This window comes from Aulostomus chinensis, chromosome 15 (genome assembly GCF_037954235.1).
Source record: "Aulostomus chinensis isolate RoL2024-O1b breed Wild chromosome 15, RoL_Achi_v1.0, whole genome shotgun sequence".
Classification (NCBI taxonomy): Eukaryota; Metazoa; Chordata; class Actinopteri; order Syngnathiformes; family Aulostomidae; genus Aulostomus; species Aulostomus chinensis.
The window spans coordinates 26,536-53,494 of NC_141334.1; the positions used below are offsets into that span (position 1 = coordinate 26,536).

The following is a 26,959-nucleotide window of genomic DNA, read 5'->3' on the forward strand; positions in this document are numbered from 1 at the left end:
TCATAGTTTGAGTTTTCTGTAGGAGCCACATTGACAGGACGTCTGCTGAGATGGTCCGAGGCTGTTAACAGGCAGATGTGACTGTAAACCTTTGAAATAAAATTCTGAAAAATGATGACGATGACTTGGACTACTCAGGTCACTTGATATCCTCCCGAAGTCTACATCTATCTCATCATAAATATATCATCATAATCTCAGATAAATAATGCACTACTTTCTGACTACAGAAAGAAATAATGGTGATGTTGAACTATTCAGTGATAGTGTTTATTGCAAGTTCATAGTTTTCACAGAAAGACGATGACATTATTTCACATCAGATTGGTTTTCTTTGTTGTTAGTTCACTTTTAAAAATACTTCTGCACATTTCATGCTAATTTTTCTTCGGAAGTTGACAAACTAAATCCCTCAAAATATGAGCAGATGAGAAGTGACATTTTCTTAATTTCTTTAGTTTCTCTTCCAGCCTCTCACAAACTTTACAGTAACAGGATACATATTCATAAAAAATCATGATAAGAAAACAAAAAAACATGAATGTAAATTGGCATGTGTTAATAGTTTTACCCCAAAAAAAGTAATTTACAAAATTAAATCTTTTGTTACAATTCTAACTATTCATGATGTGAAAACTGCTCTATAAATGACATGAATTCTGAGAGACAAACACATGGTCCTGTACTGGGTCCCAGTATCTTTCAGTGCTGGGATGTAAGAAGAAAACTCACAAACATGATGCTTTACTGTCTTGTTATACTGATGATATTCTTTTATACATGACAGAGGAAAAATGCTCTGCTGACCTTTCATATTTGAGCATCATATAAATAATTCAGGTTTATTTCATGTCAATGTAAAACACTTTAACATTACTTCTTTAATAATAAAAAACCTTAAAATGATTACTTGTGACTTGATTTTTATTGTTAACTTACAACATAATATTTTGCTTTCAATAGGGCGATATGAAGCAATTAACTGTATGCCTTTTGAATATTTTAAACCTTTAAAATCACCTTTCGAGACCTTTTAAATTCAAAATAAAAATGTTTTCATTGTTGATAAAAATCATGAACATATTTCAGTAGAGCTCCTTCAGCTTCTGAGGTCACAAAGCCAAGGATGGCGGTCAACCCTGTAATTACTTTGTATTTCCCACGGCAACCAAGGCAAAAAACTTTTATATGGTCCTACTTGAGTAAGAAAAAATAAAAATAAAAAATTAACAGATTTGTAGTTGGTATGAAATAAAACTGAATTTAAAGTCATTCACACCTTGGTCGATACTTCAGCTTCCTCGTCTCGTCTTCTTTGCTCCCCCTTAAACTCCTCCTCAGGTGAGAGGTCATCAGTTGTACGCCAACCCCTGAAGGTGGGACTAATTGGAAACCGTCTTAGCCACCAAACCCGTCGGACAGCCTCCATCCCCAGAGGAAAGTCATAGGATGAGGAGGAAGACGATGAAGATCTCCACTCGACTAGACCACGTTCTTGTCTGGAACCTAAATATACATAAACAAGAATTATCTGTGAATCATAAAAGTCACGAGGTCACTGAAGTTCATTAAAGGTCACAGGAACATAAACGCAAATGTACAGACAGTTGAGTTGTGTGCGTGTGTGAATGCATCACCAAGCATGTGTGCATCACACATTTGTCAGGAGACCCCTGACATTGGCACTGATCTGATGTGTGCGTAATCAGAATCAGGCACTCATGGAAATATAATTAATTTTGCTCTGGTAGGGGATGCATGTTCATTTAAAGCAGGTGGGAATCACAGATTTACATATATCATTTATACATGTGTCCTGGCAATGTGATTGTTAGGTGAATCTGAGGGTTGAATTGAACATAGTGTTAGGTATCAGTTGGTTAAGATTTGGGTTAAGGGTTCACTCTCCATACAAACATAAATTGATAAAATGTCCTAATGAGTGTAGAGGTGCGTGTGTGTGTGCGTTTGTGTGTGTATGTGTGTGTGTGTGTGTGTGTTACCTGGAATTGTGTTGTCAAGGCAGAAAGCCAGAAAACCTCCAACAAACATCTCAGTCGACAAAAGAACCGTTAGGATCTGATCCAGTTCAGAAAGACCTGAACACAAAGTTGAGATATCAGATCTACATTTCAGGACTTACCACAACACACACACACACACACACACACACACACACACACACACACACACACACACACACACACACACACACACACACCTGTGCTAATTGAGTTTGGGTGTGTATCCAGGTATGTGGGCAGAGTCAGGCCAAAGAACATTGAGAACCCAAGGACAAAAAGATTTCTGGATGAGTTGAGATCCACCAGCTGCAGGTTGGACAGCCCGACAGCTGTGATCATACCTGAGAACAGGGTTAGGGTTATACATAAAATCAGATGGTTAAATCACACATACACATTGATGGCTACATTACACATACACCTGGTCGATCATGATGTAGCTGGATGGAAATACCGCCATGTCCCACAGCAACTTCGAGAGATTATTTCCTCTCATAGCCCTCCCACCTCATCTAGTCAAGTCAAGTCAATTTTATTTGTATAGCGCCAAATCCCAACAAAAGTGATCTCATGACACAATACAAGTAGAGCAAGTCTAGTACCTCACTCCTTCAATGAATTTACACCCAACAATTCTCCATCAGCAAGCACATCCTGCAACAGCAGCCACCAGAACCTTCCTTTACCAGGCAGGAAGGTGGAGCAGATCCAGGCTCAATGGGACAGCCTTCAGCTTTGACCAGTTGGGGGGGGGAAGCGAGCAGGTTAGCGGTGCAGAGACAAAGACAGAGAATGGAGGAAGATAGAGATATAGAAGGAAAGAGAGGGACAGAGATAGAGAGAAAGGAGGAGAGACTGATGGACAGATAGGGATGTAAGCAGTTGGTGCTATGGGTGGCAGCTTAAGCCTCTTAAGGGTCTGTAGCCTCCTCCAGCAGCACCCAGGATCTGGGATGTGGGGAGCCCAGAGGCTCCAGAGAAGAAGACCAGGTAGTAACAAGTATGAATTTAGCACCAATGGAATCACTTCCTTAAATCCAGGTGTGGCCTGATCAGACAAACACCTGGAAACTACAGTTTTCCTTAGTGGAGTGTAGTTGATAACAAATTTTAAAACTCGAATTCCCAAATTGAGATAAAAGTGAGTTCTGTGGAAATACAACTAGATGTTCAGCTTCAATTCCATAAATTAGGACAAGGTCAAGGATGTGGTTGTGACAGTGAGTGGGTTCATGAACAGACTGATGGAAACCAATTGAGTCTAGAAGAGAGAGAAATGAAGCACCCAGACTGTCGTTATCAACATAATTCTCGAACAGGTCAGTACCATTCAACCTTTCTCAAGTGTTTGCATGATAATGAGGGACTTCACCAGAAGCAACCCCAACCAGGGATCATTCTCTGTTCCACAAATACGGGTCTTGGATGGTTATGTCCCTAACACACCAGATCACACCTGAGAAATAAAAACTAAATGAACAGTCAAACATTCCAGTGATTCACCAAACAGAGTGCAGAACATTCCTCCAAGGATCGGATCTGGCAGAGAGGCAAAGAGAGCTGAGAATTTCCCAATAGATCCCAGCAGGAACATGATGCCTGCTCCATACTGCACCACCCGCCTGCTGCCCACCTGCACACAATTCAAACATCCACATTATTAACTGACTGGAATGGTCTGGTCTAGGGCCTAGCTGACGTGCACAGGGACCAGCTGATGTGTACAGGGACTAACCAAGGTGGACTGGAGACTAGCTAAGGTGGACTGTAGAACAGCTGAGGTGGACAGGAAGCTGTCTGAGATGGGCTGTGGACTGGAAAAGCATACCTTAGTGATGCCCAGGACACCAATATTTGGGCTGGAGGAGGTGGAGCCATTTCCTGTCCCTAAGAGACCAGCGATGATGCAGCAGACACCCTCAGTGAAGATTCCTCTGAAAGAAACCAAACACTGTCAAATAGCGATGAGCGGGTCACCAGTGTCTTTCAAGACCTGAACCTGCCCAACCCTTTATAAGAGTAAAAATGCACCACAAAAAGAAAAATTAACAGTCCAGAAACCAGCAACCTGAAAATTTCTGAATTTATGATTTATTTGTGTGTGTGTATGTATGTATGTGTATATGTGCAGACAGACAGATAGCTCAATAAAATGTGTGCTGTCCATGTATGAGTACATTCATTTATCCTTTATGAATTACAGTGTTCCAATTGTTGGACCTGGTTTTCTCATCAGAAACACAACTGTAAATGTATGAAGACTCAGGATAAATGCATATTATTGATGACAGGACAAAAGTTGAACATGTCTCACTAGTCCAGGAATACAGTAACCTGATGTGAATATGAATTATGCTGCTGTAGTTTTTGTTGGTATAACTAGGAACAGTGAAAGACAGGCTTCAGGAGGATGGACTCTGACCGTGCTCCATGCAGCTGCTACTAGGAAGCTGGGAAATGATCAAACCAACACTGATCTACTCTCCCACATAAAGCACTGCCCAAAACCAAGAGGTGCGTTTGTGTGGGGTTGCCCTCCATTAGAGTGTATAGTGCAGCCAACTCTATCAACACCACTTGTCCTTAGTGCAACGGTTAATTGAGAATGGACAAAACATCATTCCAGCCTGGAAGGGTCACTTTTCAGCCAATTCCTTGTGTTTGCCTTTTTAGCCAGTGTCAAGTGTCAAGATTTTGAATAGGTAGATATCTTATGGTCCTACAATATCCTCCAGCATCAGTCCCAGATATGCAGCCAGCGTCAGTGGGCCAAAACTTCCTCAAAAACATGGAGGACCCTGTTGTGTCTAATAACACTGCTACTTGCCTAGTTGTTGATTTGTAGTAAAACTGGTGTTGAATTCCTTTCATAATTTCTGGTTCATAGATATGTCATCGTCGTCGTCGTCATCGTCGTTGTCCTCCTCTTATCCAGTGGGTCCAGGTCACGGAGGCAGCAGCCTCAGCAAGGAAGCCCAGACTGTCCTCTCCCCAGCCACTTTCACTAGCTCTTCTGGGGGAATCTCGAGGCATTCGCAGGCCAGCCGAGATATATAATCCCTCCAGCATGTTCTGGGTTGGCCTCGAGGCCTCCTCCCGGTTGGGCATGCCTGGAACACCTCCCGAGGGAGGTGTCCAGGAGGCATCCTAACCAGATGCCCGAACCACCTCAACTGACTCCTCTCACATGGAGGAGCAGCAGCTCTACTCAGAGCCCCTCCCGAATTACAGAGCTTCTCACCCTGTCTCTAAGGGAGAGCCCAGCCACCCTGCGTAGGAAACTCATTTCGGCCACTGATATTTGCTATCTCGTTCTTTCGGTCATGACCCAAAGCTCATGACCAAAGGTGAGGGTTGACTGTAGATTGACTGGTAAATCAAGAGCCTTGCCTTTTGGCTGAGCTCCCTCTTCACCACAACAGACAAATTAACGCCCGCATCACTGCGGACGCCGCCCCAATCTACCTGTCAATCTCCCACTCCATCCTACTCTCACTCATGAACAAAACCCTGAGATACTTAAACTCCGTCTGAGGTAGGACCCCCCCCCCCCCAACCTGGAGTGGGCAAACCACCCTTTTCCAGCTCAGGACCATGGCCTCAGACTTGGAGGTGCTGATTCTCATCCCAGCAGCTTCACATTCGGCTGCAAACTGTCCCAGCAAGAGCTGGAGGTTGTAGCCTGATGGAGCTAAGAGAACTACATCATCCACAAAAAGCAGAGACAACATCCTCCCACCACCAAACTCGACCCCTCCACCACCCGGCTATGCCTAGAAATTCTGTCCATAAAGGTTATGAACAGAACCGGTGACAAAGAGCAGCCTTGGCCGAGTCCAACCCTCACCGGGAACAAGTCCGACTTACTCCCGGCAACGCGGACAAGACTCTCACTCCTCTGGTAGAAAGACCGAATAGCCCTTTGTAAGGGGCCATCCACCCCATACTCCCGGAGTACCCCCCACAGGGTGCTCCTGGAAACACGGTCATAAGCCTTCTCCAGATCCACAAAACACATGTGTACTGGTTGGGCAAACTCCCATGCCCCCTAACCAAAAACTACACTGCTCCTCCGATTGAGGAGGTTCAACTATGGCCCTGACCCTCCTCTCCAGTACCCTGGCATAGACCTTACCAGGAAGGCTGAGGAGTGTGATCCCCTGATAGTTGGAACACACCCTCTGGTCCCCTTTCTTAAAGATGGGGACCACCACTCCGGTCTGCCACTCCAAATGCACCGCCCCCAGTGTCTACGCATTGTTGCAAGGCAAGGCAAGGCAAGGCAATTTTATTTGTAGAGCCCGTTTTCACAAACAGTTTGTCTCAAAGGGCTTCACATGGCATCATAACAACATCCTCTGCCCTTAGACCCTCACATCGACTGAGGAAAAACCCCATAGAAAACCCTTTTAACAGGGAAAAATCTGAGAAACCTCAGGGTGAGCAACAGAGGAGGGATCCCTCACCCAGGACGGACAGACGTGCAGTAGATGTTGTTACAGACAAGAAAACAGTTTACAATACAAAATGTGGGAAACACAGAAATGTTAATAACAGCTGAAGAAGGAAGCTTCTGGTAGGGGAAGCAGGGAGAGCAAGCCAGCTTGATGGGGGACTAGATGGCAGACTGGTTCATGGAAGGGGAGTGCAGGCCGGTGTAACAGTAGGGAATAAGAGGGGGGGGGCGATGCAGGCGGCGGTTGGGGCTCTGGTGGATCTGTGGAAACACAGAGAGACTGCGAGACACCAAGGCCAAACTACAAAGTGCAACAAGTAATGGTAATGACAGTTCCAAAAATGTGCAGGGAGGAGAGGAGGAGAGAGGGGGAGAGGAGAGGAGAGGAGGGAAGGGCTCCATGTAACCTGATGTGTCCCCCAGCAGTCTAAGCCTGTAGCAGCATAGCTATCAATGGTTCAGAGCTACCTGAACCAGTCCTGACTGAAGGCTCTGTCATAGAGGAAGGTCTTAAGCCTGGACTTAAACATAGTTAAAGTGTCTGCCTCTCTGACCCATGGAGAGAGCTGGTTCCACAGTAGAGGAACCGGTAACTAAAGGCTCTACCTCCCAGTCTGTTTTAGAGATACTGGGAGTCACTAAAAGACCTGCATTCTGGGAGCGGAGTGCTCTGGTGGGACAGTAGGGACTAATGAGCTCTTTCAAATAGGATGGAGCTTTATCATTGAGAGCCTTATAAGTCAGCAGAAGGACTTTGAAGTCAATTCTAGATCCTACAGGAAGCCAGTGGAGAGAAGCTAAAGTGGGAGAGATGTGTTCTCTCTTCTTAACTCCCTGGCTCCATCGACAAGTAAAGTTGTGTGTCATCTGCATAACAGTGGAAGTTGATCGAGTGCTTCCGGATTATGTCACCTAATGGGAGCATGTAAAGAGTGAAGAGAATCAGCCCTAAAACTGAACCCTGTGGTACACCATATGTAACTCTGCTATACTCCGAATGGTCATTATTAACATTAACAAACTGAAACCTGTCAGATAAGTAGGACTTAAACCATTTTAGGGCAGTTCCTTTAATCCTAATGTCATGGTCTAGTCTCTGTAGCAGGATGCTGTGGTCGATGGTGTCAAATGCAGCACTGAGGTCCAAAAGGACAAGCACAGAGACAAGACCTCTGTCTGAAGCTATAAGAAGATCATTAGAGACTCTGACCAGTGCTGTTTCAGTGCTATGGTGTTCTCTGAATCCAGACTGGAAGGCTTCAAAGAGATGTGTCAACCAAGATAGCCCCACAACATCCAGAGCCTTGAGTTACCCAGGGCAGATCTCATCCACCCCTGGAGCTCTGCCACTGCGGAGTTTGGGCCTGCCTGGTCTGCGCTGCGTCTTCCCTTGCCACCTGATCCAACTCACCACCAGATGGTGATCAGTTGACAGCTCAGCTCCTCTCTTCACCCGAGTGCCCAGAACATGCGGTCGCAGGTCAAATGATATGACGATAAAATTGATCATAGACCTGCGACCTAGGATGACCTAGGATGTCCTGGTACCATGTGCACCAGTGGGCATTCTTATGTTTGAACATGGTGTTAGTTGTGGACAACTGAACACCACTTGGGTTAAGGTCGGGCTTGCCGTTCCTCCCAATCACGCCCTTCCAGGTCATGCTGTCATTGCCCACGTGAGTGTTGAAGTCTCCCAGTAGTACAATGAAGTCCCCCAGCCGGGGCACCATCCAGTACCCTTCCCAAGGACTCCAAAAATGGTGGGTACTCTGCACATAAGCACAGACCACAGTCAGGACCCATTCCCTGACCCGAAGGCACAGGGAAGCAACCCTTTCGTCCACCGGGGTAAACCCCAACGTACAGACAGAGAGTCTGGGGGTGACCAAAAAGCCCACCCCAGCCCTCTGCCTCTCACCCGAAACAACTCCAGCAATAGAGAGAGTCCAACCCCTCTCAAGGACTTGGGTTCCAGACCTGGAGGTATGTGTCGAGGTGAGGCCAACTATATCTAGCCAGTAATGTGCAACCTCTTCCACCAGCTCCGGCTCTTTCTCCACCAGAGAGGTAACATTCCGTGTCCCAAAAGCCAGCTTCCATGCCTGGGGATCAGACAGCCAAGGCCCCCGCCTTGGACTACCACCCAAGCCACACTGCACCGGACCCTTCCAGTTCCCCCGATGGGTGATGGGTCAATGGGAGGATGAGTTCATGTTCCCTATTCGGGCTAGGCCCGGCTGGGCCTCATGAACCAAGGCCCAGTCACCAGGCACTCGCAGTCAAGCCCCTACCCCAGGCCTGGCTCCAGGGCAGGGCCCTGGTGCCCCTCCAGGCTGGGTACAGAAACTCTTTGGTGTTACTTCCATAAGGGGTCTGTTGAACCGTTCTTTGTCTTGCCCTTCGCCTGGGACGAATCTGCCTTGGGTGACCCTACCAGGGGACAAAATGCCCCCGACAGCATAGCTCCTAGGGTCAGTAGGGCACTCAAACTCCTCCACCACGATAAAGTGACGGTTACAGGAGGAGCATAGATATGTCATTACTATAAATACCTGAACAGATCAAACTCCCTCTTAGGATATTCAAAAGCTGTGAAATATCCTTCTTTATGCGTACATACGGCTGTTCATCCTTTTTCTCTAAACTTTAGATGTATTATCAAGAGTCAAAGGAGACAGTTGAGGTGGTTTGAGATCCAGTGAGGATGCCACCTGGGCACCTACCCAGGGAGGTGTTTCAGGCACGTCCAGCTGTGAGGAGGCCATGGAGCAGCCCCAGGACCAGGTGGAAGAACTAAATCTTTACACTGGCCTGGGGATGTCTCATGAGCCCCAATCAGAGCAGGTCAATGTGGACAGGGAAAGGGAAGTTTGAAGTTTGGGGTTCCCTCCCGGAGTTGCTACCCCTGCTGTGCCATTTCAAATAAATGGTTAAAGATGGATGGATGGATGGATGGATGGATGAATGGATGGATGCATATCAAGCTGTCAAAGCCTGAACCTGGGTCATTAAGAAGGCCCAATCAGATGTGTCTTTGAGATGTTCAGTTTACAACCTGATAAAAGGCTGTGGTCATCTGACAGCATTGCAAGTGTGGGGATAATTGTGTTGGAGGAGAGCAATAATGCCATCAGCCAGAAGGGCTGTCCCACATTATCTCTTGCTGCAGTGATTCTAGTCAGCTCTTGTCTCATGATGTGAGCAAACTGCTAGCGCAGCATCTCTTGTGTCTGTCAACAGCTTAACAGTCTGTCAGGTGGCCATTGATCTTGACTTTGGCAGATAGGTCACTCATCAGAGATTGTAGGCATCAATTAAACGGATCATTAAATCACATCCTTTTGATCAAACGCTTATTGTGCATCAAAAGTGATTGGAGGACTATTTATTTAATGGATTTCTTACCTACTCAGTGAAACCCTGATGGTAGGTGGCAGGTAAATACTCTCAATAGGAGAGGGCCCTAAAAGGGATACTAGGTATTCTATAAAGGCTGACCATGCCATACTGTAAGTCCAACGCATCCTACCTAAAATGAAACTGAGTCTCCCAGACACTTAAATGATCAATACGAATAGACAACAATGAGTCATTCGTAAAACATTATAAAAATGGTGAATAAGCAGTCATACCATCACATATAACTTGGATTTTTATGTTTCCTGCAGTCTTCTCCTCTGCTGACCACATTCTCCCTAGTTGGTGTGCCCTCTCTGGAAAACTTGATCATTCTATCTCCGAACATCTCCAGCACCCATGCTCCCATCTTGGAAGCATGGGTGCCAGTTCCATGTCTTCTATGGTGAATCCATGTCTCCTCAGCTCTCGCCATACCTCCTGTGCACTGTGGTAGGTCTGGAATCCCCTGTCCAAGTGGATTCTTGGAAATGGTGTCTGCAAGTGAATCCCATTCAATAATAGTGATTTCTTTATCCCTTTGTTTCTTTACGCTTCTTGGCAACTTCGATGACATAGTCCTGCTTGAAATAGTTCTATTACCGAGCTGATTTTTTTCTTTTTTCCCCTCCATTTTCTTTTCAACACCAACTCCTTGAATGTAAATTCTTGGAAGTTGATGATGATGGGTCTTGGGGACCGATCAGATGGAGGTGTGTGCGCAAGGGTCCAGTGGTCCTTGCATTTTCAAGTCAAATTCTTCTGGTATCGTACTCGCTAATGATAATCCCTCTGAAACCACTACAGTCAGTTATGGCGTTCCACAAGGGTCTGTTCTTGGACCAGTCCTCTTCACCATATACCTGCTTCCTCTAGGTCAGATGACAAGGAAACACTGCATTAATGTTCACTGTTATGCAGACGACACACAGCTGTACTCATCAATGATCCACATGGAACAAACCAGCTGACTGAACTGGAGGTCTGTCTGAAGGACAGAAAAACATGGAGGACCCATAACTTAATTTTATTAAACTCTGACAAAACTGAAGTTATTGTGGTGGGCCCAAAACAACTTAGGAACTCCTTATGTAATGAGATAAAGTACACTGGATGGCTAACCCTGGACCCAAGCACTACCGTAAGGAACCTGGAAGTTCACTTTGATCAGGATCTGTCCTTTAAATCTCAAATTAAGCAAATCTGTAGGACGTCTTTCTTCCATCTACATAACATCACGACATCCTGTCTCAAACACAAGCAGAAAAACTAGTCCCTGCTTTTGTCACTTCCAGGCTGGATTACTGCACCTCCCTCCTATCAGGCTGGACGGATAAGTCTCTAAAGACTCTCCAGCTGGTCTAGAACGCTGGTGCCGCGTGTTGACTAGAACTGGTAGCAGAGACCAGGTCTCTCCTGGACTGCTTCTCTGCATGGCTCCCTGTCAAATTCAGAATAGAATTTAAAATTCTCCTTCAACCATCAAAGTCCTCAACAATCAAGCTCCTTCATCCCTGACAGAGCTCCTCGTCCCCTATGATCCAGCTAGAACCCTTCACTCCCAGGATGCAGGGTTACTGCTGGTTCCTAGAGTTCTAACAGTAGAATGGGAGCCAGAGCCTTCAGCTATCAGGCTCCCCTCCTGTGGAACCATCTCCCAGTTTCAGACCAGGACCCAGACCCCCTCTCTAGGTTTAAGAGCAGACTTAAGACCCTCCTTGTTGATCAGGCTTATAGTCAGGACTGCTTAGGCTGGCCCTTAGATCTGCTGCTATAGGCTCAGACTGCTGGGGATCTCCCATGATGCACTGGGCGTCTCTCTCCTCCTCCTGTCCTCAGACGTGTTACTAACTCCTCTTATTCTCCCCACATCCCAGATCCTGGGTGCTGCTGGATGAGGCTACAGACCAGAAGAGGCTGCCTGTAGCCACCCAAAAACCCGGTTGGGACTCGGCGAGAGCAGTCGCACTCGTCTTCTCTCCTCCTCTTCTTTTCTGTCTGACTATCATTCTTTGTCTCAACTCCTATCCAACGCAGCTGTGAGCTCTCTACCTAAAAACTAATCATGGAATTGATCAGCTGGTCTCTCAACGCTATTGACACCATATTTTCGACAAGGAAATCAGGACCGGAGGAACCTGCCTGTCCGCATGGAACCAACCCTGCGGGCTACATTCTCGATTCCTGGGGGAGATGGCGTACCGCGTGCTTGACGCCTCTCTCCGTGGAGGACATCGAGGATCTCTACTTATTTGGGTTCATGGTTGTGGGGCTTCTCCTCCTCGGACTTGGAGGTACCCTCACATACCGCAAAATTGGCAGGACGACGGCTGCCACCCGATCTGGATCTCCACAACTGACCCTCATTTAGAACGCAATTATTGAGGCTGGCAAAGCGGGGCAACAACAGACTCTTAAACTGAAACAACAGACTCTTGAACTGAAACGCAGGATGGAAACCATCTCGGAGCAGTTGGCCGCTTTGCGAAGAGGAGAGTGATGTTGAAGACCAGAAAATTTTTAACTTACAATTTGGATTGGACTGAAAGAGAAGACGGATTGGAATGTGTGCTCTTCTGCCCAAACCCAAACACAGCTTCCTTATCGGCTACTGAAGGTCATCTGCCCACTGTTTATCCTCCAGGAGAACTCCTTCTGCCTTGGTGACGCAAATGGCACGTACTATCCTCCCCTCCCCCGTGTGTTCCTGACCCCCGCCTCTGCCCTCTCCACCTCCCTTGGGGTGGCAGCGCCTGTTGGCTGCAGCCTGCCCCACCCGGGCTTGGCTGGCGCGGCTCTTGCTGCGACGCCTCACTCTCACTTGCCTCCATTGGGTCAATGGACTGCTCAAGTTTAGCGTACATACACAACACATGTATATGTGCTGTTGTTAAGTTTCTGAAGTGTACCATTATTACTTTCAATCTGTAATAATTGTGACGGCTTGTGATAGTTGTATCAGGCTTTGAGTTGTGATCTTAATTGCCCCTCGGGGATAAATAAAGTTATCTGAAATCTGAAATCTGAAATAGCACCACTTGGTCATATCACCATCTGTCCATCAGTCTCTTGCCGTTTCTCTCCCTCTTTACTTCTGCCCCTCTCTTTCCTTCTGTATATCTGTCTTTCTCCATTATATGTCACTGACTCAGCCCCGCTCTCCTGTTTTCTTTCCCCCCCCAACCGGTCAAAGCAGAAGGCCGTCCCCATTGAGCCTGGATCTGCTCGACGTTCCTGCCTGTTAAAAGGAAGGTTTTCATCGCCGCTGTTGCAGGATGTGCTTGCTGATGGAGAATTGTTGGGTGGAGGTTCATTGAAGGAGTGTGGTACTAGACATGCTCTACCTGTAAAGTGTCATGAGATAACTTTTGTTGTGATTTGGTGCTATATAAATAAAACTGACTTGACATTAATTTCTTGTCCCCAGTGTCCCCAAATTCTTGTCTCGATCTGTTCATTCACCATTAGCTTTCTTTGTCACATTTCTTTCATCTTCAGTTTTGGAGTTCCATCCATCCATCCATCCATGCATTTTCTATTGCTTATCAACTTAAGGGTTGTGGGGGGTGGAGCCTATCCCAGCAGCCCTCAGGTGAGAGGCAGGGTTCACCCTGGATGGGTCACAAGTCCATCACAGGGCCAACACATATGGACAGACAACCAACCATTCACACTCACAGCCAAGCCTACGGTCAATTTAGAGGATTAACCTCGTCCCCTTTGCATGTCTTTTGACAGTGGGACCCGGGAAGCCAGATTACCAGAGAGAACCCATGCAGGCACAGGGAGAACATGCAAACTCTGAGTTTTGGAGTTGTTTTACAAAAAGAGAAGTGCAGCCACACAATCTTGATGTAACCATTGTGATGAAATCTGTTACGCGGAGAGAGTGGCAAGGGTCTCCCAAAGCTTTTACACTCTGCCACTCAATAAGGTGCACCCACTGGTGGTTGGAAGTGTGACTGCATATGGAGTGACATTAATGATAAAGGGCAAGTGAATGGGGCAGCTTTGAGATTGGGCCCAGCTGTCAGCCATTGCGCTCTTTGGTCCCACCCACAAGTGTGGGACAAAAAAAAATATTCCAAACAATGTTTTCTTTTATTGTTGAGGCACAAAACATTGATTTTAATTAAAGACATTAACTCTGTCTTCTTCCTCCCCTTTTCTCTCTTACAAAAACACACACAGACATACATATATACACTCATTCACATGCACACTCATCATTCTCATACACACACACAACCTAACCTAACAACCAAACCCTAACCCACATACACACATCCTTGTACTGGTATCTTTTTGAGGACTTTCATTGATGTAGTATATTCCTTAGCACCTTACCCTAAACCTAACCATCTCAGATGACTGCCTGACCCTAACCTTCACCCTAAACCTAACCAGAACCTTATTTTAATCTCAAACCTAAAACCAAGTCTTGACCTTCAAATGTCCATTTGACAATGTGATGACCAGCTTAAATGTCCTCACGTTCCAAAAATGTCCTCATTCTGTTGGTTAAATACATATTCTTGTCCTTAAAATGTAGTAAGTACAAGAACACACACACACACACACACACACACACACACACACACACACACACACACACACACAAACACACAGCGCTCACCCTGTGGCCAGCCCTGGAGGCCATGGGTTTACCCATGCAACATCTGCCATGTCATATGACACTTCTACCTGTTTGCTCCCTGTCTCACCTGTTGATAGCATGGACTGGTGGTGGTGTGGCTCCTGACAGACGAGCACAGGCATAATAATCACCAATCGACTCTATGATACCCGCCAGGGTGGCACTCAGCATCCCCAACACCCCGGCAACTGTTACCACCGGCAACCCCCACTGGCCTGTTAGAGGCAGGAGAGGCACGAGGTCAGTTTTACAACTAATGCTAGGCTGTGCATCATTATCATAATCTGTGACCTCACATCTTACTGGTAACCTCTGACCCTTGACCACTTTATTGTTTAACTTCTGGTTACAGCTGAAACACAGAACACCTGTCAGCCAATGAGGACAGACCTTCACATGACACATTTCTTGTCCAACATTTACTTGAGACTTGCTGACTAATGACAGACAATGCATAATTGTATCAATTCAGTGTTCTTACAGGGGTAGGGCATCCTGAACCAGGGCGATGATGCCATGATGTCACCACGGGCATCTGTCCGCGCTTTGTGGCCATAGTGTTCAGGGTCGCTTGGCAGCAAGTTGGTCAGGGTGAGGATGTAGCAAACTAGCCAGACCACCATGATAGCAAGGATGATCTGAAAGAAAACAGCAGAGGGGTCATTAGAACAGAAATACATGGAAGACATAGGGGACCAAAACACCAGTTCAACTGGAGACAGTATGACATAGCGCCTGAAAGGCCAACACACCACTTGACAGTCAGGATGATTCTCTTGCTACCAAGGTTATAAAGTAAAAACTACCCAGGATACTGTCATACAGCTCAATTACAAATTTAAGCTGGTGGTATTTATATTTGGAAGCCTGAGCAGTGTCATAGTCATCCTGCTTGGTATTGCACATCAAGTTTTTTTATTGTGGTTTTCAAGTATTTTTCCACCAGAGTGAACCGAGCAAGGGGTCACCTATTTTTGTTACATGTTTCCCTTTTCTAGTTTCTGCCTTGCTGCCTGTGTTCTTTCCATGCTTCCAGTCGTTTGGATTTTTTTGGTCAGCTCACTATCTGTCACCACTGGGAATAAGCAAGTACACCTTTATCTGTATTTATAAACCCACCAAAAAGATCTGTATCCCTATCTGTTCTTGAAGGGGCGAGCTTACTCTGTACACAGAGAAGATTAATACAGGATTACAGACTCAGCAATGAGAAAATGTTTCCATCTTCTGTGTGATGATGGAGGCAGCTGCAGCATACAGAACCTCTCTGCTGGGTCTGTGTTTGCAGGTTTCTCAAAAAAAAAAACAACAACACCCAAGCACAAATAATGGCACCTTGTTATTTGTTGGTTTCTCCACCTCATCACAACCGCAATATCAGAACCAGATACTTGTATCATCTAAGTAACCAACTCATCCATTGTTGCTACCACGTTGTAATTTAGTATCTTTTGTTGGTGGTTGTTTTCAGTTTTTTCTATTGTTGCATATTTATGATTTGAACATTAAATACCTTTGAACACTTTTCATGTGTCCCTCTCTACTACTGCTTTTGAAAACCTGACAGGTAGTCTGGTATAGACTGTTGGTAAGTAGCCTGTAGATGGCTGAAATTTAAATTTATCAAAATTAAAATTAAATTATCTGTGATATTTGTCAGCTGTCACATCTGGAGGAGGAGCTGCTTCCTCCATCCAGAGACTCAGACCAGATGAAAGCATCATCAAGTTCCTGGTTCTTTGTGTAGATGTGAACAAAAATAAAGATATTAAATTTTTACAGGAAACATTCTGAAGATCTGGACTCTGGTGGAAGTCAGTCCCTTCCTCTTGCTGTAAACAGGAAGGGGAAATGATGTCGCCCTCAGGTACTGAGCAAACAGTACGATCAGCAGAATGCACCTGCAGAAAGACAAAAAAAGATAGACAGCGGTCAAAGAAACAGATGAATGGACATCCAGGAAGAACAGGTGCACAACAACAAACTCACAGTGCTGACAGGCCCCAGTGAGACCCAGCTCTGTCTCCAGCGGTGGTGAAGACTGACAGGCCAATCAGTGAGATGGTCGGCGTTATGGTGAGTGGGCCAATGTACTCCAGCAACAAACCTGGCAACCCACATAGTCCAATGACCAGCTCCACAATACTGGACACAATTATGGCACCCTGGATCTGAAACAGGCAAGCACACAAAACTGATGCTAGCTGGATGTGGGGAGTGGTCACCTCTCCCGCCAAACGCTCCACCTCTTGTGAATCAATTCATGTGAGAGAAAGTGAGAGAGTGAGAGTGTGAGATGTGTCATGGAGGGAGGGAAAGTCTCTCCCAATTTGTCAGACAAACACTAGCCTTGTAACAAAAGTGTTCCTTGAAAAAAGGGGTCAAATGTGTCCTTACGTAGCGTTTAAGCAAAGAATTGTCCTGTGACCTCTAAAAAGGTCTCTCATTCAAGTTAATAGACTCAGGAGTTGCTGTTCATCTCCTAATGGGGAGGGGCCATGAAATACCATGTGATGCAGACACCGGTGGTTGTCTTCAGTCACAACTTACCTCTCTGATACGTGGCTGCCAGATGTGTGAGGTGTTAAGTGGAAGACTCCAGTTCCCATAAATCTCCACTGAAGAAACAACAACACCACCATCCACATTTATATTCTCTCATGTTGTTCGATTTCAAATACAAGTGACAGTGTCTCACCATCACTGGGACATCGCCAGCGGTCCAGACTGAGAATTGCTTGCGCAGGAATCAGAAAGGCAAATGCACTGGCCTGAAACAATGGCAGTCTACAAGACAACAGCAATAACAGCAATGCCAAAACAATAACCACAACAACAATAATGTAATCACCAGCAATGACAACAGTGACTCCAAAAACAGCAGTTACAACAGAAATGAAAACAACAAGTACAATGACAGTAACAAAATGATATGTATACAAATATCCTTTGGGTATGTCCAAGGAAGCAGAGTAGAAGCCTAGGCAGATAACTTCAGGCTTATCAGGACTTCCTGTATCACAAAGGCAGCTGACGTGTCAGCTAAATAAATCACTAGTAACATATGCGGAGAACTAACCTGCTCTGGAGCAAGACACAAGCTCCATCCACTGACCAATCAAATGTCATGACGTTGTCATCATCTTTCATCCATTGATAATTTGCCATCAGTTTGGAGATGATGGGAGGGGCTCACAGGAGTTTGCGAGGAAATAAACTATTGGTGTTTCATCTATGAACAACACTGATGACTGGAATAATTTAAATTAACCAGTCAGAGGAAGGAATTGACCTGTGACATAATCACAGTCTGACACTTGATGAATTAAGACCCAGCTGCAGCTGAAAGAAGGGCACCAATAGTGATTGATGTCAATCAAAGGTGTTCCGGGTCTGGACTGACTGGTGTCTGAAGATCTAAGACTGATATTAGAGGTCAGCTGACACGAGTTGCAGCTATCCTTCCTGCTTCGGCCACAGCAGCTGTGGTTTATGGATTCATATGCCTCATATTTGTGAGGATTAAGTGAGTTAAATGAATTTATTCTTCTAGAACAAAAAATGCAGCTCTCCACCACTACACCTTGGTCATGGTCATGTAGCGCTGGCCCTGCTCCTTTCATGTGAACACCCACACAAACTGGTAGGAAATGCTAGTTTGATGTTGTGAGTTGAAAACCAGTGTCAGGGTACAGCCGATCCTTGACTGGACAGCTCAATTACACATGTAAACTGGTGGTATTTATATTTGGAAGCCTGAGCAGTATCATAGTCATCCTGTTTGGTATTGCACATCAATTTTTTTATTGTGGGTTTCAAGTATTTTTCCACCACAGTGAACCGAGCAAATACACAAATTGAAAATACTGCAGAAATGTGGATTTTGCATCTCACCTGACTCCCAGCGTAGTCTGAATCAGGGTCGTGATCCCAACAGTGGTGAAAATGGTGCCAATCAGCTGACTGATGGTGTTCTGGTCTCGACCCACGCACATGGCCTCAGCCAGGAGGAAGGGTACCGCCACAGTACCACTGAAGCATGTCAAGTAGTGCTGAGGAAAAGCAACATCAGCATTAACCTTTCTGTTATCTGATTGGACAGCACATCTCTCTGTGGCCTGTCATTGGTCCACCTAGTTGGTTGGATCCAGCTAAGACATTTGGTTCTTTATCAATGATTGAACTTATTTTTCAGTCATCTGAAGTTGAAAGGATTTCAGTTCTAGGGTGTACAACTAATGACTGATTTGGTCAAATTCCACCCTAATCCCAATCTGATCTCAATCTATTACCTAGGTAATCCAAGTTTACCTGTAGGCCCAGTAGAATACACAGGTACCAGGGTGGGACATCCTCTATTGTGTAAATCATATCTGAGCCCAACCCCTGCATGCCTGTTGGCTGTTTAGTCTTTTGGTCTTCTCCCACTGGCAGGTTATCCTGGTCTGCCTTGTGGCTCCGCCCCTCGGCCAAGTGATGCTGAGTCTGATTGTAGAGACAGACACGTGTTATGGTCTTTAACACACTGACTGAGCAACTCTATCGTCTTACTGAACTGACTGGATGTTACACATCAGGGACAAGAGCATGAGATGCGGGAGATGCACGCAGGGTTTACTTTTATGAGAGATGGCCAGCAAGCTACATGCTATTGTGCTTACTAAACTAGCATCATAATAGGACAGCCATGGACTAAAAAGTAGTGGGACTGTTCTTAACCCGCTGCACCATGAAGATCTTGCATTTAAGGAGTAAAATGGGAAACATGTTTTAGCTGTACTGGACATTGCCATTTTATGTACCAAGCTGGAAACACCACTTTGAGACACCAAGGACTCTCTTGATAAAAATAATTTGGAGCTTAGTTTATTCAGCTCCAAACAAAAGCAAAATGATACAAAAACAAATGTAATATTAAAGCTGCAAGCAGCGTTGTTAGGGCCTGAGCCCCTGCGCGGCCTATGGCCGCGTCCTTGACACCGGCTCTAATCCAACGGTGTAATTGGCAAATCCCTAGGCCTTGTAGTTTAGGAGATACGAGCCTCAGTGCGCTGCCCAATGTGAGAGCAGAGCTGAGAGCCGGCCCTTTAAGAGCCCCTCCCTTCTCTGCTCGCTCTCTGCCATCTCTGTCAGAGCTGAGAGCAGAGCTGAGAGCAGAGCTGCCAGCTGGCCTATTAAGAACCCCTCCCCCACTGCTCTGTCTCTGATCTGTGCTAGAGTGAGAGCAGAGCTGCCAGCTGGCCCTTTAAGAACCCCTCCCCCACTGCTCTGTCTTTGATCTGTGCTAGAGTGGAGAGCAGAGCTGAGAGCTGGCCCTTTAAGAACCCCTCCCCACTGCTCTGTCTTTGATCTGTGCTAGAGTGAGAGCAGAGCTGAGAGCTGGCCCTTTAAGAACCCCTCCCCCACTGCTCTGTCTTTGATCTGTGCTAGAGTGGAGAGAGCAGAGCTGAGAGCTGGCCCTTTAAGAACCCCTCCCCCACTGCTCTGTCTCTGATCTGTGCTAGAGTGAGAGCAGAGCTGAGAGCTGGCCCTTTAAGAACCCCTCCCCCACTGCTCTGTCTCTGATCTGTGCTAGAGTGAGAGCAGAGCTGAGAGCTGGCCCTTTAAGAACCCCTCCCCCACTGCTCGGTCTTTGATCTGTGCTAGAGTGAGAGCAGAGCTGAGAGCTGGCCCTTTAAGAACCCCTCCCCCACTGCTCTGTCTCTGATCTGTGCTAGAGTGAGAGCAGAGCTGAGAGCTGGCCCTTTAAGAACCCCTCCCCCACTGCTCTGTCTCTGATCTGTGCTAGAGTGAGAGCAGAGCTGAGAGCTGGCCCTTTAAGAACCCCTCCCCCACTGCTCTGTCTTTGATCTGTGCTAGAGTGAGAGCAGAGCTGAGAGCTGGCCCTTAAAGAACCCCTCCCCCACTGCTCTGTCTTTAATCTGTGCTAGAGTGAGAGCAGAGCTGAGAGCTGGCCCTTAAAGAACCCCTCCCCCACTGCTCTGTCTTTAATCTGTGCTAGAGTGAGAGCAGAGCTGAGAGCTGGCCCTTAAAGAACCCCTCCCCCACTGCTCTGTCTCTGATCTGTGTTAGAGTGGAGAGCAGAGCTGAGAGCTGGCCCTTAAAGAACCCCTCCCCCACTGCTCTGTCTCTGATCTGTGTTAGAGTGGAGAGCAGAGCTGAGAGCTGGCCCTTTAAGAACCCCTCCCCCACTGCTCTGTCTCTGATCTGTGCTAGAGTGAGAGCAGAGCTGAGAGCTGGCCCTTTAAGAACCCCTCCCCCACTGCTCTGTCTCTGATATGTGCTAGAGTGAGAGCAGAGCTGAGAGCTGGCCCTTTAAGAACCCCTCCCCACTGCTCTGTCTCTGATCTGTGCTAGAGTGAGAGCAGAGCTGAGAGCTGGCCCTTTAAGAACCCCTCCCCACTGCTCTGTCTTTGATCTGTGCTAGAGTGAGAGCAGAGCTGAGAGCTGGCCCTTTAAGAACCCCTCCCCCACTGCTCTGTCTTTGATTTGTGCTAGAGTGAGAGCAGAGCTGAGAGCTGGCCCTTTAAGAACCCCCCCCCCCACTGCTCTGTCTCTGATCTGTGCTAGAGTGAGAGCAGAGCTGAGAGCTGGCCCTTTAAGAACCCCTCCCCACTGCTCTGTCTCTGATCTGTGCTAGAGTGAGAGCAGAGCTGAGAGCTGGCCCTTTAAGAACCCCTCCCCACTGCTCTGTCTTTGATCTGTGCTAGAGTGAGAGCAGAGCTGAGAGCTGGCCCTTTAAGAACCCCTCCCCCACTGCTCTGTCTTTGATTTGTGCTAGAGTGAGAGCAGAGCTGAGAGCTGGCCCTTTAAGAACCCCTCCCCCACTGCTCTGTCTCTGATCTGTGCTAGAGTGAGAGCAGAGCTGAGAGCTGGCCCTTTAAGAACCCCTCCCCACTGCTCTGTCTCTGATCTGTGCTAGAGTGAGAGCAGAGCTGAGAGCTGGCCCTTTAAGAACCCCTCCCCACTGCTCTGTTTCTGATCTGTGCTAGAGAGAGAGCAGAGCTGAGAGCAGGCCCTTTAAGAACCCCTCCCCACTGCTCTGTCTCTGATCTGTGCTAGAGTGAGAGCAGAGCTGAGAGCTGGCCCTTTAAGAACCCCTCCCCCACTGCTCTGTCTCTGATCTGTGCTAGAGTGGAGAGCAGAGCTGAGAGCTGGCCCTTTAAGAACCCCTCCCCCACTGCTCTGTCTTTGATCTGTGCTAGAGTGAGAGCAGAGCTGAGAGCTGGCCCTTTAAGAACCCCTCCCCCACTGCTCTGTCTTTGATCTGTGCTAGAGTGAGAGCAGAGCTGAGAGCTGGCCCTTTAAGAACCCCTCCCCCACTGCTCTGTCTCTGATCTGTGCTAGAGTGGAGAGCAGAGCTGAGAGCTGGCCCTTTAAGAACCCCTCCCCCACTGCTCTGTCTTTGATCTGTGCTAGAGTGAGAGCAGAACTGAGAGCTGGCCCTTTAAGAACCCCTCCCCACTGCTCTTTCTTTGATCTGTGCTAGAGTGAGAGCAGAGCTGAGAGCTGGCCCTTTAAGAACCCCTCCCCACTGCTCTGTCTCTGATCTGTGCTAGAGTGAGAGCAGAGCTGAGAGCTGGCCCTTTAAGAACCCCTCCCCACTGCTCTGTCTTTGATCTGTGCTAGAGCGGAGAGAGAGGAGGATTAAGAAAATTGTAGTGTGTAAAAGCTGAATAACTCGGCATACGTTGGTCAAAAGTCACACATAATACCATAGTTTTATAGGGATTTTTGTCAGGAATACAGTGGTGTGTTTTTAAAAGCTGTGGGATGTATGGTGTAGACGTGAGAAGCATTTGTTTGACAGTATGTACCCTGAGAGGACACGCTCTCCCCATAGACTTCCATTGTAAGCGTGAAACGTGTCTCCCCCTCTTTGAGGGCTTGTAAAATGGGAACCGAGCGCGTAGTATATTAACCTGTAAAGATTTTGAAGAGCACAGTTGGGAGAGTAATGTGTGAAAGTTTGGAAGCCCTGGCATTTACAGTTTAGGAGGAGATAGATTTTGTTCGGGGAGTAAAAAAAGTCCTGATTTTGACAGTTTTGTCCAATTTGTGGACATTCTGTTGTAGACAGGTGAGGGGTCAGAGTGTAAGAATTGTTGGTGTTGATGAGACAAGTCCAACGGTGTTGGTCCCATGTTTGTGGGAGTTTCGTGTGCGGAGTTACAGCACTCGAAATTATAAAAAATTATCTTTTTTTTGTGTGGCTCCCTAGGTGGCGCTATAGACTTTTGTGGTGTTTTGATTTTTGATTAGTGAATGTTTAACCAGACCGGACAATTGTGCCGAATTTCAGCGAATTTCATGCATGTTCAGGGGGTCAAATTAGATTATGCGCGTTACGCGCATTATGCACATATAGCGCGCGCTCATTGACAGCAAGAACAGTCCAGGACCAGGTTTTGAATGGTGTGGATGTGAAAACCGGCTCCAGGCCGTCTGGCCCAGTTGCCTCATGGGTGTTGGGGGGACCTGGGACACTGGTTAGTGGGTGTTTTTAGTGTTTTTAGTGCTGCTAATGTGTTGCTCTGCCAAGCAAACTTAATAGGGTCTTCGCCTTAACAACGTGGCTTACTTAGACAATTGGAGATCCGTCTGGGGAAAGCCTGGTCTGATTGGGAGAGATGGCGTCCATCCTACTTTGGATGGTGCATCTCTCTTATCTAGGAACATAGGCCAATTTATTAGCAATACTAATCCCTGACAAGCAACCAGAGTTCAGACCAGCAGGCAGAGCTGCAGTTTAACACACCCCTCTGCTGGTTCCTTGGTGTTGTCACCCACCCAGCCTATAGAAACTGTGTCTGCCCTGAGGCTTTATAAGCCTGCACCCAAATCTGGAGGAGTAACTTATAGCAACTAAGTTAAAATTAAAACCACTGCTCCAGCAAACCAACCCAGTAAAACTATTAAATGTGGTTTGCTTAATATTCGATCTCTTGCATCCAAGTCTCTCCTAGTGAACGATTTAATTACTAATTATCAGATTGGTGTATTAGCACTCACTGAAACCTGGGTGCAGCAAGATGAGTATGTTAGTTTAAATGAATCTTCCCCTCCTGGTTACATTAACTACCATGTACCTCACACCACTGGCAGAGGAGGAGGAGTAGCTGCAATCTATCAGTCAAATTTGGTGCTTAACCCTCGACCTAACAGTTCATTAACTCATTTGAGAGCCTTATTGTCAGCTTTTCCCACCCAGACTGGAAAGCAGAGAAACCACTCTTACTTGCTGTGGTGTACCGTCCTCCTGCCCCTTATTCTGAGTTCTTAGAAGAATTCCCTGACTTTCTCTCTAACTTGGCATTGAACTCAGACAAAGTCATTGTAGTGGGTGACTTTAACATCCATGTGGACGTCAATGATGATTCTCTGGCCACTGCGTTTAAGTCGCTTCTTGATTCTGTTGGCTTCTGTCAGAGGGTAAACAAACCCACTCACACTTTTAATCACATCCTTGATTTAGTACTCACTTATGGAATAGAAGCTGACCTAATCATAGTTCTTCCTCAGAACCCTGTCTTGTCTGATCACTCCTTAATTACATTTGAATTTACTTTAACAAATTATATTCTACCTGGGAAAAAGTCCTGCTTCAGTAGAAGTCTATCTGACACTGCTGTTTCTAGATTTAAGGAGCTTATTCCAGCAGAGCTTGCTGCCACATCTTGTAATAATATATTGGGCAGTTATGCTGATTTCACCCCACCCAGGTGGACTATCTTGTGGACAGCACTGCAGCAGCACTCCTTGGGACACATGATGCCGTAGCTCCCCTGAAGAAGAAGGTTATCAACCAGAAAAGAATAGTTCCCTGGTACAGCCCAGAGCTGCGTGCCTTAAAACAGAAGACCAGACAACTGGAAAGGAAGACACATTCCAGCCAGCACGAGGAAGTCCACCAAGCCTGGAAGGAGAGTTTATTAATATATAAAAAAGAACTCCGTAATGCCAGAAGCGCTTACTACTCGTCCCTGATAGAAAAGAATAAGAACAACCCCAGGTTCCTCTTCAGCACCGTGGGCAGGCTCACCAAGAACCATAGTGCTGTTGAGCCATGCATCCCCCAACTCTCAGCAGTAACGACTTCCTTTCTTTCTTTACTGAAAAGATTGTGAATATTAGAACGAAGATTGCCAGTAATGGAGGACAGACTACAGTCCCCATAGAAGCACCTCCCAGACTTGGTGCATACTTGGACAGCTTCTCCCCCATCGACCTGTCAGAATTAACTTCTGCAGTCGGTTCCTCCAAGTCAGCCACTTGTCTGCTGGATCCCATCCCAACAAGCCTCCTTAAGGATGCCTTCCCTCTAGTCAACACTTCTATATTAAATCAAATTAATCTTTCCTTAGTCACAGGTTATGTGCCACAGGCCTTTAAGGTGGCTGTCATCAACCCTTTACTTAAAAAACCTTCTCTTGACCCAGATGTGTTAGCCAACTATAGGCCGATATCCAACCTCCCCTACATCTCCAAGATCCTTGAGAAGGTTGCCCTGGAGCAGCTACATGAACATTTGCACAGCAACGAGCTCTTTGAAGCCTTCCAGTCTGGATTCAGGGAACACCATAGCACTGAAACAGCACTGGTCAGAGTCTCTAATGATCTTCTTATAGCTTCAGACAGAGGTCTTGTCTCTGTGCTTGTCCTTTTGGACCTCAGTGCTGCATTTGACACCATCGACCACAGCATCCTGCTACAGAGACGAGACCATGACATTGGGATTAAAGGAACTGCCCTAAAATGGTTTAAGTCCTACTTATCTGACAGGTTTCAGTTTGTTAATGTTCATAATGACCATTCTGAGTATAGCAGAGTCACATATGGTGGACCACAGGGTTCAGTTTTAGGGCTGATTCTCTTCACTCTTTACATGCTCCCATTAGGTGACATAATCCGGAAGCACTCGATCAACTTCCACTGTTATGCAGATGACACACAACTTTACTGGTCGATGGAGCCAGACGACACAAGCCAGCTTACTCATCTGCAAGACTGCCTGAAAGACATTAAATCCTGGATGTCTTCTAACTTCTTAATGCTCAATTCAGATAAAACTGAGGTAATCATTTTTGGACCTAAACACCACAGGGACACACTCTTGAATCGGATCTCTACTCTAGATGGCATCACCCTAACTTTGAGTACAACTGCAAGGAACCTTGGGGTCATTTTTGACCAGGACCTTTCCTTCAGCTCCCACATAAAGCATGTGACTAGGACCGCCTTCTTCCATCTGCGAAGTATCGCTAAGATTAGGAATATCCTTTCCCAGAGTGATGCTGAAAAACTGGTGCATGCATTTATCACTTCTCGGCTGGACTACTGCAACTCTCTCCTGTCAGGATGTCCTAAATACTCTCTAAAGAGTCTCCAGCTGGTCCAGAACGCTGCAGCCAGGGTTTTGACGGGAGTTAAGAAGAGAGAACACATCTCTCCCACTTTAGCTTCTCTCCACTGGCTTCCTGTAGGATCTAGAATCGACTTCAAAGTCCTTCTGCTGACTTATAAGGCTCTCAATGATAAAGCTCCATCCTATTTGAAAGAGCTCATTAGTCCCTACTGTCCCACCAGAGCACTCCGCTCCCAGAATGCAGGTCTGTTAGTGACTCCCAGTATCAATAAAAACAGACTGGGAGGTAGAGCCTTCAGGTACCGGCTCCTCTACTGTGGAACCAGCATCTCTCCATGGGTCAGAGAGGCAGACACTTTAACTACGTTTAAGTCCAGGCTTAAGACCTTCCTCTATGACAGAGCCTTCAGTTAGGACTGGTTCAGGTAGCTCTGAACCATTGATAGCTATGCTGCTACAGGCTTAGACTGCTGGGGGACACATCAGGTTACATGGAGCCCTTCCCTCCTCTCCTCTCCTCTCCCCCTCTCTCGTCCTCTCCTCCCTGCAGATTTTTGGAACTGTCATTACCATTACTTGTTGCACTTTGTAGTTTGGCCTTGGTGTCTCGCAGTCTCTCTGTGTTTCCACAGATCCACCAGAGCCCCAACCGCCGCCTGCATCGCCCCCCCCCCCCTCTTATTCCCTACTGTTACACCGGCCTGCGCTCCCCTTCCATGAACCAGTCTGCCAGTCCCCCATCAAGCTGGCTTGCTCTCCCTGCCTCCCCTACCAGAAGCTTCCTTCTTCTTCTTCAACACATTTTGTATTGTAAACTGTTTTCTTGTCTGTGACAACATCTACTGCACGTCTGTCCGTCCTGGGTGAGGGATCCCTCCTCTGTTGCTCACCCTGAGGTTTCTCAGATTTTTCCCTGTTAAAAGGGTTTTCTATGGAGTTTTTCCTCAGTCGATGTGAGGCTCTGAGGGCAGAGGATGTTGTTATGATGCCATGTGAAGCCCTTTGAGACAAACTGTTTGTGAAAACGGGCTATACAAATAAAATTGCCTTGCCTTGCC

At 46.6% G+C, this 26,959-nt stretch overlaps 1 protein-coding gene across 1 annotated transcript in view; it reads right to left on the reverse strand.

Annotated features, from left to right (window-relative positions):
• Nucleotides 1-349: 349 nt before the first annotated feature.
• Nucleotides 350-26,959, reverse strand: part of slc23a1 (solute carrier family 23 member 1) — a 28,141-nt gene continuing 1,531 nt past the window's right edge. The window contains exons 2-14 of the mRNA XM_086179050.1: nucleotides 18,848-19,021; nucleotides 18,431-18,588; nucleotides 17,235-17,323; nucleotides 17,087-17,154; nucleotides 16,526-16,707; nucleotides 16,317-16,437; nucleotides 15,018-15,174; nucleotides 14,604-14,751; nucleotides 3,853-3,958; nucleotides 3,528-3,657; nucleotides 2,222-2,365; nucleotides 2,004-2,099; nucleotides 350-1,506 (exon numbers count right to left, since the gene is read on the reverse strand). Of these exons, the coding sequence (XP_086035176.1) occupies nucleotides 1,274-1,506; nucleotides 2,004-2,099; nucleotides 2,222-2,365; nucleotides 3,528-3,657; nucleotides 3,853-3,958; nucleotides 14,604-14,751; nucleotides 15,018-15,174; nucleotides 16,317-16,437; nucleotides 16,526-16,707; nucleotides 17,087-17,154; nucleotides 17,235-17,323; nucleotides 18,431-18,588; nucleotides 18,848-19,021 (1,806 nt within the window). The 3' untranslated portion in view covers nucleotides 350-1,273. The remainder of the gene's footprint in view (nucleotides 1,507-2,003; nucleotides 2,100-2,221; nucleotides 2,366-3,527; nucleotides 3,658-3,852; nucleotides 3,959-14,603; nucleotides 14,752-15,017; nucleotides 15,175-16,316; nucleotides 16,438-16,525; nucleotides 16,708-17,086; nucleotides 17,155-17,234; nucleotides 17,324-18,430; nucleotides 18,589-18,847; nucleotides 19,022-26,959) is intronic.